The 11,411-nt window shown below is 37.6% G+C and overlaps 1 protein-coding gene across 1 annotated transcript; it reads left to right on the top strand.

Annotated features, from left to right (window-relative positions):
• The first annotated feature begins 2,501 nt into the window (after positions 1-2,501).
• Positions 2,502-8,589, top strand: LOC114547084 (G-protein coupled receptor family C group 6 member A-like). The gene is made up of 5 exons (XM_028566316.1): positions 2,502-2,768; positions 4,339-5,130; positions 6,009-6,215; positions 6,301-6,418; positions 7,661-8,589. Exons 1-5 carry the CDS (start codon positions 2,502-2,504, stop codon positions 8,587-8,589), a joined length of 2,313 nt encoding a protein of 770 aa, XP_028422117.1.
• Positions 8,590-11,411: the final 2,822 nt, after the last annotated feature.

Here is an 11,411-nt window from a genome sequence, read left to right as displayed (position 1 = left end):
GTAAATACAAATAATATTGTAGGAAACTGACCATTTACAGTAAAATACCTTAACCCCTTAACGCCGACTGTCTTTTGTCTGACTAATTTGCATCAAACCCCTTCCATTCCGACTGCAGGCGAGATAGCGTGTGTATTCCCCCCAATGCCGGTCTGTTTACATGCGATACATACCTCGGAACCTTTTGCATGCACTGGTTTCTCGTAGGACCGGTCGGAGTGGGAGATACATCCGGTTCACGGAAGCGAAATTAACCATTACCCTACCCCTAACCCTAACCCTAACCCTAAACCTAATCCTACCCCTAAACCTAACCCTACCCCTAACCCTAAAGAAACTACTGTCAAGGTTAGGGAGTAGGAGAGTGTTTTCTTTCTTGCCGTTTTCAAGATCCATGTATTTGTCATTTACAGTTTAGAAGTTCTAACAACTTTGTGACATGAATGAAATCTACTATGTGTTTTATTAATTTTACCATTTTGTAAAGAATTTTACCATAATGCCTGTTGTCGCTAATTTGCATCATACCTAAATTTATATCTATTCCATATGCTATAGACAAATTAACAATCTCAACTTAATTTAGCATCAGCTTGGAGCCAGAAACACACATAATATTTTGTTTATATAATTGTGAATAAATTCAGGCGTCAAGGGGTTAACATTTAATGCATACGGTAAATAAACAGTAGTTTATTGGCGAAGCTGCTGCCAGTATATTACTGTATATTGACAGTGAAAAGTTTTACAGCGAAGTACTGTAGCTACAGCGACAGTTTTAAGCCTACTTTACTTGAGTATTTCCAAGTATTAATATTATAATCAGCTTATTGAATATGATGCATTCTCCTAAATCAAACAACCAAAATAGTAGCCCAGAGTAGCTTTAATTAGCCCTCCATCTCCACCAGATAAAACATTCAAATACAGCTATTGGCCTAAATTGATCAGTGATACAAATTCAATAATAAACCATTCTGTCACCTAATGATTATTTTTACTTTTGATACCTAAAGTAGGTTTTGCTGCTAAAAAGGTTTGTGGTTTCTACTTAAGTAAAATGATGAATGCATGCATGAGTATTTTATAGTGTGGTGTTGCTTTACTTTAGCAGAAGATCTCAGTACTTTTGTACCAGTACTTCTTGTACCACTGGCTATAATAATTGTTCCTGAGAAGATATTAATGTTGCAGTACTACATTTAGTGTCTTTTCAGAATTTTAACAAATTAACTTAAAATCCCCATTTATAGTATTCCACGGATGTATTGCCTTGTGCTTTGGAATAACTTTTACAATTCTGACCTCTGCTGACATAATAAATAATAACCATGAGGAAATGGCCTTTGTGCTCGACAGTTCATTCTTATAGACATCATTGTAATAGTGAAAACAGAAGAAGGGACACCTTTTAAATACAGTAAAAATGACAATGAATAAATTCAATGAAATTAATAGATGAGAGGGTAAAAACACGACATCATAAAATGTGTTTTAAGAAGTCACTGATTCAATAATGACCTGTTTATGTGGGCCTGAATTGATTTGCAAAATATAAATTATATTATGTCCATATTACTCAAGCTATGGTAACTGAACAAATGACCATGATGGTATGACTCATTGTTAAATAAAACACAATTCTTTTTAAGGCCCAAGATACTCAAAGAGCATAGTCTACATGTAGCATGTTGCCCTCTCATGGACTCTTTTGCAAACTGCGCCACAGTTATTCTTTTTTGGGGTCACTGACCTGAATAAAAGAGCCATTGCACAATTCAAATGCTTTACAAATGCAGTCAAATACATACACCCATCTTGTCTAAACCAGTTTATCATCTGAAGGTAGGAAAATCATCAAGAGTTTATAAATAATTCAATACTGTAATGGGGTGGTTCTATGAGCAATTCAAATCAGCGTGTTATTTTTGTGCCACGAGGTGTTTTTTTTAATTTTTTTTTGAAGATGTGCTAGTGTTTTGCATTAAAGTAGATCACACCTGACAATGCAAATGATCCAGTCTGACTTCCCATAGTAGGTGTTATATGACAGCTGTAGTTAATGAACCAGTTCATACTCTAGAAAAAGGAACAATTGCATGCATGTGTTTTACCCCTGTGTATCCACAATGTTCTTGCTGTGGTTATTTGTGAGTATCATGAGTGTGTTTTGCCATTGTCCAAGTTCTGGTCTTCTAAATGCTTACTCTCCTGGGGACATCATCATTGGAGGACTTTTCCCAATTCACTTACAAACCAATAGAACAACAATCTCCTGTAGTGAGTAAGTATAAGTCTCTCTCTCTCTAGACATACTCTATCTGTAAAGTCTTCTGAGATAACTTCTGTCATGATTTGACACTATAAATGAAATTGAATTAAAGTGCGCTCTTATTAACAATTAGTCCATTTACATGACTATAACATAAATTATTTGTTTCCATGTGTCCTTTGTCAATTTTTGCAGCTATGATTTACGAGTGTTCCTTAGGTCTCAAGTGATGATATACGCCATCACAGAAATAAACCAGCGTGCTGGGGTTCTACCCAACTTCACCATTGGATATGACATCTATGACACTTGTGGAGATGTCAGCTTTGCCATAAGAGCGACACTCCAGATGTTGAAGAACCGTGATAAATGCTTAGTACCTCCAACCTTTCAATCTGCTTTACCTGAACCCCAAACAAAGGCAGTGATAGGTGAAAGGTATTCTGAAGTATCAATAGCTGTTGCACGAGTTTTTGCTCTGTCATCAGTGGCCCAGGTATGTTTCTCTCTGTACTTGATAGTGTCCTATTAAGTACAGTTGAAAAAGCAAAATATGTTAGATGCCTTTGAATAGTTTAGAGCTAATGATTATTATGACAGAATTTTTTTTATCTCACTCTAAGATTTGATAACACATAAGGCAATAATTGTAATTAATTTGTCTTGAGACAAAGTATTTAGTATTCATGGAAAGACAAAAAAAAGTCCAGGGTGCTCAGGAAGTTCAATCAAATCGGTCGGGAATTCAATTGAATGTAGAGAGAAAGAAAGAGAAGCAACCCACGCGTAGCGGCACTGACAGCCTTCCTCCCATACAAACAATTTCCCCTTTTGTGTAGGTTACTTCAGTTACTTTATTGTCATATGCATATTAGTACGAAGTACCACAGCAATGAAATACAATGCCTTTGCACTCTCTCAGCACCAGTCAATAATAACAATTTTAAAAACATAATAGCATTAAAAACATTATAGAATATCCAAACACAATACACATAAGTGACTAAGTTCAGACCACAGCCCTCCTTCCTGTTGTGCTATTGTTCAATAACCTTATTACCTATCCCTAAAACGTGTTGTGCGCGTTTGGATGTTCTGCAAACATCTCCCTGATGGAAGGTGGGAGAAGAGATTGTATGCCGGATGACTAGAATCCTGCATAATACCTCGTGCCTTTTTAGTGCTGAGTTTCCAGTAAATTTGTTGGAGCGATTCAAGGGGAACCCCAATGATTTTACTTCACTGTGTTAGGTCACTAAGTGGCTTTGCATAGTAAAAATCCACATACAGAGAGAGAGAGTCCACATACAGAGAGAGTCACTAGGTAGCTGTTCTTTTGTATGTAAACATTTACAGCCACCACCTAGTGCAGGGGTGTCAAACTCATTTTCCCAGAGGGCCACACTGGAAAAAGATGTAGAGTTTATTGACGTGCTTTTGTTACTGCATGTCACTTTTTTTTTTTTTTTTACATTTTGGTAGCTTTTTTCATAATGTTTGTTGTTTTTTTCTGACTTTTTGTGGCTTTCTCAGACATTTTTCACCTATTTGTTGCTTTTTGTTGCATTTTTGTTGACATGAAGACCTTCAAAAGTCATCAAAAGAGTTCCTTAGCCATCATAGAATTTAGCAAATCAAGCAAAACAATGATTCCATTCTTGTTTCACAGCCTAAATATGAAAACTCCTTCTTCTGGGGGAATTTCTGAGTCTCAGATTTGGCAAATATGCCATATTCTGCTTTGAATGTCATATAATTGCAGTTTAAAAAACACTTTCCTGTGTTTTTGGTTTGGCGCACAACTAGGCGGGCCAAAATTTATTGTGAACCCAAACTGATATACGGGCCGGATCTAAATCTGCAAGGGGCCGGATTTGGCCCGCGGGCCTTGAGTTTGACACATGTGACCCATTGGATTGTTTTGGCATGTTTTCATGTGTTTGCACTGTCAAGTGCCACTACGCGTGGGTTGCTTCTACCAATGTCTTTTCAATTTTATATTTAGTATTAATGTTGCAAACAGCATGCAAAACCATTTTAACATGATATATTCCTGTTTCTTACAGATTAGCTATTCTTCGACTAGTGAGCAACTCAGCAGCAAGTTAAAGTTCCCAACTTTTCTGCGAACAGTACCTAGTGATCTGTATCAGACAAAAGCCATTGCTGAGCTGGTGAAACAGTTTAATTGGAAAACAGTGGGCATTATAGGAAGTGATGATGAGTACGGGAAGTACGGCAGTGATAGCATTGCGGACATAATCAGTAAATCTAAGGATATATGCATTGAATTCACTGAGATCCTGCCTGATAACTTTTCTACGAACAATTCCAAAACCAGGCTGGCTTTGCTGGTACGCAAAATCAATGCATCTTCTGCTGAAGCCGTTATCGTGTTCACCAAGGAAGCCAATGTTGTTATCATCATGGAAGCAGCTATCAAACACAACCTCAACAGAACTTGGATTGCAAGTGATGCATGGTCCACCTCTGAAAACATCACTGCAATGCCACGCATTGAGATGGCCGGGGAGGTTTTCGGATTCATCTCTAAGAGGAATGAGGTTCCTGGTTTTAAAGACTATGTCATCTCAATGTTCAACGGTACCAATAACACCATTCTCGAACATCACCTGACTCAGTATCCACTTTGTTCTAATCAGTCTGAGAAGAACAGAGGAAGTAATTGCTCGCTAACAGAGCAATGTCTGGATCTGAGTTGCTTGGCTAGTTACGTTGACCAGGATGAATCATACTATATCTACCTAGCTGTTCAAGTCATTGTTGAGGGGCTTCGCAGCTTGCTAAAGTGTCACAAACACGTGTGTGAACGTAGCACCCCATTTACAGCCTTGGAGGTACAGTAAAGTTATCTTCTGACATTGGAGATTATGCATTGCTAATGTGTGTCTTTAAGGAAATAGTTAGACATTTTTTGGAAAAAAATGCTTAATACTTTTCTTGCAGAATTTGATGAGACGATTGATGCCACTAGCGATCTTCTCAGTCTCACATTGACAGACCTATCTCCACGGCACTCCACATACATTCCAGCATAGGAGAAACGCTCTAGGTTGTTTGCATTTCTTTAAAGCAATCCCAATCGTCTTGGGTGACGCTAAGCTCCCGGACGCACTAACGGTGGCTTTGCAAAATAGTCTCTGGAAGGAACTTGTTTCGGTGGAACATTTGCACCCCGCAAAAAGAAAACACCACCTATAATGTAAAATGAAGTCAACTGTTCACACAATACAGTAAACATGAGATATATAAATTAGCTAATTTGCTCTTACCAGTGTATCACCATGGTCAGTCCCAAAACGTCCCAGTTAGAGAGTAAATGCCGTAAACATATTCATTGTAAGTCTTTACAATCAGTCCCCGAAAGAACCAAGCAGGCCTACCTTTTTGCACAGTCAAAGTTTTCTTCAAAACTTTCCATTTTCAGCGTGTAGCTTGCTAGCTCGAAGTTTGTTGTCGTTTCCCGAATGTACTTCCCTTGATCAAGACCATCTCATCTAAAACTCTGCAAGAAAAGGAATAAGCAAACTATTCCTTTAAAGGAACAGAAATGTATTTCTTTTGTTATTGACAAAATATACCTACAATATTCTAACATTTTTGAAAGTCTTCTATGTGAAATATTTCCTGTTTTATAATTTGTCCTTTTGCAAGTAATATAAGCAAAAAAAGAAACATTTCTTTCATTTTACATCAATGTTGTTTGTCTCCGCAGCTTCTTATGGAAATCAAGAAAGTAAACTTCACTGTGAACACCACGCATATATTCTTTGACGCCAATGGAGACCCCAACATAGGATATGATATTCTACGTTGGGTCATGGCTGAATCCCCCACACGCATACAAACCATTGGCCATTACTGGCCAGATGGAAAATTTGAAGTCCCTGATGATCTTGTTAGAAGCATGCGCAATGTGACGGTAAGGTTAGAATGTCATGATATATTTATTTCCCAAAATAATCTATGGATATTATTTGGTCTTGCATCTTTTTTGTCTTTTAAAGGTAACAGCCTACAACTGCTCTAAAACGTGTAAACCAGGACAGGAGTTGAAAAAGCAAAGCAAACCGTGTTGCAACATTTGTGTTCCATGTGCAGAAGGAGAATTTTCTCCTGGAGATGGTAAGTGTTTCCTTTAAATACGCACCACCTCAAATAGGTAATTAAGATCCTGTCTTCTAAGAGGATCCCTATAATAGATACATACAGCAACTGAGGATATTTAATAGGGGAAAGTTGGAATGGAATGTTTTTATAATCTGTAGCTATAATCTGTAGTGCACACATACAAATAATTGTTGATTTGAGGGGCCCCCTGAACCTTATGCTTAATTTTTCATAAAGCACAGAATGGTTTTGGGCCAAAATAAATTTCTGATCTGCTTCTCAAACTCCCACAAAACTTATTATTATGCTCCAACTGTCCAAGGTTTTAAATCAGGGTTTAAGATTTATTAAATGTGATCAGGGTACACACCACCGACGTCACGAGTCAGGATTTGCAGGTTTGGACCCAAATGCAGAGGAGGAGATGAGGAGATAATGGAGAGCTGAATGATTTAATGACCAAAAAATAAACTAACAATCCAAGTAAGCAGGTAATTATCCAAAAATCCAAAAACCAGTAGCACGAGAAAACACAGCCCTAGGCACAGGCAGAACTTTTTGACAGTAAAGTGAGATGATAAACTGACACCAGACAAAGTGAGCACGCAGACAGGTGAAACACATTCAAGACTAATCTGACTCAACACTCAACAAAACTAGACACATGAAATTGATCACTATAACAATACAGGAAGTGAAGCATGCAAATGCTTCACTTCCTGTATTGCAAACGGATGGATCTAGAAAAACTAAACAGAGAACACGAACTAAAAGAACACAGGCAAACTAAACAGAACCACGGACAAGGAATAGAACAGGAAACATCTGAACTGAAAACCAAAACCATGAAACGACAATAAATATGTTGTTTACACCAAGCTTTAAGACGATATCCTATACAGGGCAATTTGAAGTAACAGTTTAATGCAAAAAAAACAGTTGATTTATTATTATATTATTAAATAATGCATTCAAAAGTTAAAAAGTTTGAACTCTCCTATGCAGGAGTAGTATATGGAATATTATGTTCAGGTTTGTTGTCCTGTCTTCGTTGGATTCATTTGCAAATGTTGCGCGACTTTACTGTCACACTGCTGCACTGTATTGGTGATCAGATGCTGGGGTTTGGTATTTGCTTAACAAAATATTCGCTTTCATAACACTTTTCAATGGAATTCATTCTCCATGATGAATATGCAAAAATATCCATCCTCTCTTCATACAGTTCAATTTGCATTTCTTTGTTCACTTCTATAGGTGTGGAGTGTAAACCCTGCAGTTCATGGAACTATTCGTCTCCAGAGAGGGATATCTGTTTGGAGAAAATGGTTGACTTCCTCAACTGGTCAGATCCCTTCAATATCTTTTTGAGTGTCTTGGGAGTCTTTGGTATTATAGTTTCCATTGTGTTTGCTATTTTGTTTGCAATCCATCGCAGAACTCCTGTTGTTAAGGCCGTTGGAGGTTACCTGTGTTTCTTGGAGCTTTTGTCCTTGCTGCTCTGCTTCTGCCTTACATTTAGCTTTGTGGGGGAACCCACTGAGGCTTCCTGCAAGGTAGGCCTGCCTCTCTTTGGCATAGCCTTCTCCCTCTGCATCTCCTGCATTCTGGCCAACCTGCTCCAAATCTTCGTGGGCTTCAACTTTGACCTAAAGTTAGGCTCCTTGATGAAGAAGCTCAACCAGCCGCTGGTTGTGGTGACAATTGTCTCTGGGATCCAGTTGGCCCTGTGTGTGCCATGGCTGTACTTGCATCCCCCATTTCCTGAATATAAAGACATATCAAGCGAGATTGTCCTGCGGCAGTGTAACAAAGGCACCCCTGGATTCTTTATTGCCATGTTAGGCTACAACGCTTTCTTGGCCCTTATTTGTTTCCTGTTTGCATTCAAAGGTCAAAAGTTGCCAGATCTGTATAAAAATGCAAGTCTAATCACCATCAGTATGCTGCTGTTTTTAATTGTTTGGATTTTCTTCATCCCGATTTATATCAGTTTGGTTGGGAAGTACAAAAGTGCCATTGAAAGCTCCGCCATTCTCATTTCTAGCTACAGCATCCTCGGATGTCACTTGGCCCCAAAGTGTTACATCATGGTGTTCAGGAAAGAGATTAATAATGAAAATGCCATTACTTTGTACATCAGGAAGCATTATGAGCAGAGCGACATAACTGTGGTGAAATCATAATCTCACATGCACATCTGGGGTAACCCCTAACCCTAAACCTAACCACACAGAAATACGTCTTCCTGTGGGGAAATCATATTGTAGCATTATTGACGTTTTTGACACTTGCATCAAACAAAATACAGCGTGTTAATTACTAATATTTAGTTAGGCTGGGAAGCAGATTTATTTACCTGTGATAATGACCTGACATTTTTTTTACAATCCAAACAAAAAACTCTATAACACTTTACTTGAAAGTATCTACATAACCCCGCCTAACCCTAACCCCCACCTAGCCCCCTAAACCTAACCCATTTTACCTTACCCCTAACCTTAACCTTTGACCCCTAACCATAACCTTTGTCTTGTCTCCACCCCTGTCTCTTAACCCTAAACCCAACCAGACACAGGAGGCTGCAGCAACAGGTACTTTTGTACCGAGGGGCTCGATGGGGGGCCCCCGAGATTCTGATCTCCGCCAGTGGTTTGTGCCTTTGGCGACGAGGTTTTCTTTTTTTTTCCTCTAACCCTAACTTGTCATGACAAAAACCGAATGACACTTACTAAAAGAAGCGTTAGGTCATAAACGTTTATGATTTGTTTATAATGTTTATGACACGTTCATGACAGTGTCATGTCACTCTTATGTAGACACCTTCAAGTAAAGTGTAACCAAAAACTGAAACTTCAGAAACAACACATAACACATAACCCAATAACACATCTTGTTATTGTCCAAAAGGGTTGATTTGTTCCAGCCGACTAAGTTGAACATGAACACTGATGGATGCAATTTGAATTTCTATTATGAATAACGAATACAAATGAAGAGGGGGGTGGGACCAGACGGTTTTCAACTTCTTTCTGCCTCTTTTGAAGATGAACAATGTTATTTAAGTTGCTTATTTGTTGTTTATATGTGGCTGAGGATGCCGTTTGTTTTACTTTTTTTTTTTTTTTTTTTTTATTGCTGACAAGTTTAACGTTGTGTTTTTGTTATTATTTTTTTAACATGTCCAATAAGCTAAGCTAACGGACTGTTGGCTGTATAGTCTTTGTATTTAACAATCCAATATGAGATTGGTAAGCCTATCAATCTTCTTAATTAACCCTCTGCCAGAAAGCAAAGTGTATTTCCTAAAATGTCTTCTTCAACAATTACAGTGTCATCACACACTGTATGTACACTATGGTTCTAGTGTGTGTGTGTCATATGTAGGGTTGGCATCAAATAATATCTTAGCAGACTAAAGGCCCTGATACACCAAGGCGACTGTTGGCCGTCGGCTGCCTAAATTAAATCTAAACTGTAAAGAAGTAGTAGTAAAATAAAAAGCTGCCTATTAAAATTAGGACTGAAACAAATGATTATTTTCATTGTGGATTAATCCATAGATTATTTTCTCGATTAATCGACTGGATTGATCGACTGGTGAAATATTTAGAAAATATCCAATGCCCAAGATGACGTCATCAAATGTCTTGTTTTTGTCCACAACTCAAATATGTTCAGTTTACTCACATTTAAGAAGCTGGAATCAGAGAATATTGACCTTTTTTTCATAAAAAATTATTCAAATCGATTATCAAAATAGTTTAGCAATTCATTTAATAGTTGACAACTAAGCGATTAAACTTTGCAGCTCCAATTTCATGACAAACAGCTGTAAATACTACTGTTATGGATGTGATGTCACTTACTACAGATGTTACTAGAATGTTGTAAATGTGAGTAGAACCACATGTGGTGAATATAAATATGAAATGTATGCATGTATCAACATATTACTGTTACTACTGGTACAACTCGCCTTTATAACAGGCAGATACTCAAATCACACACAAAATATATTCCCATTAAAAGGGGCTCAGGAGGTAGAGCGGTTGTGATTTTCAAAATGGAGGCTGGGAACGCCCTGGGGGTCCTTGAGGGGATTTCAGTTGGTTCCCAAAAAAGAGGAATAATTCATTTGAACTAAAATTCCATCCATAAGTAATACAATGACAGAATGGATGACTATTTTGGTAATAAAACATACAAAAGCAAAAATAAAAATCATATCAAATGGGGAACCCTGGGACAAAATCTTATTAAATGGGGGTCTGTGATCTAATGTGTCAGTTTTCAGGGTCCTTGATGTCAAAAGGTTTGGGAACCACTGGTCTAGTAATCGAAAGTGGTTCAATCTCTGGCTCCTCCAGAGAGTCGAAATGTCCTTGAGCAAGAAACGGAACCCCTGACCTCTCCTGATGAGCAGGTTGGCACCCAACACTGCTATCAGAGTGTGTGTGTGTGTGCCTGTCATAGATATAGAACAGTTCTAGATCTATGATATATATAATTTATACATATTTATTTATATATACATTTATTTTGTGTTTTATGCTTTGTCTTGCTGGTTTAGTTTTTATATGCTTGCGCTGTAAAGCACTTTGGTCTGTCTAGCGGCTGTTTAAATGTGCTATATAAATAAATGAACTTGAACTATATATAGTACCTGTGCCATCTCAGTGCCTGTTATTTTATTCAATTGGTTTTCTTTTTGTAAATTTTTATTCTATAGTGCTTCATAAAGCTTTGCTTTCTTTACAGTGTGGATTATATATTTGTGCAAAAAAATATGACAGCAATGATGTGAAAAGACAGGTGTAAGAACTGTTGAAATACTGCCAATAAAATCTATTAAGTGTGGAAATCTGTTGTGTAGATGAAGTAACTCTCTGGAACAAAGTTGATTTGTTATTTTTAAGATTGGGCAAGTTATACAATCCAGTTGCAGCATGCATAATATAAAATCTATAAAGTTCAGGATTGACTTGAGGGATAATTTACATTCCAA

Source organism: Perca flavescens, chromosome 20, assembly GCF_004354835.1.
Source record: "Perca flavescens isolate YP-PL-M2 chromosome 20, PFLA_1.0, whole genome shotgun sequence".
NCBI lineage: Eukaryota > Metazoa > Chordata > Actinopteri > Perciformes > Percidae > Perca > Perca flavescens.
Note: the sequence above shows the minus strand (reverse complement) of the source record. Positions and strands in the feature narration are given on the sequence as shown.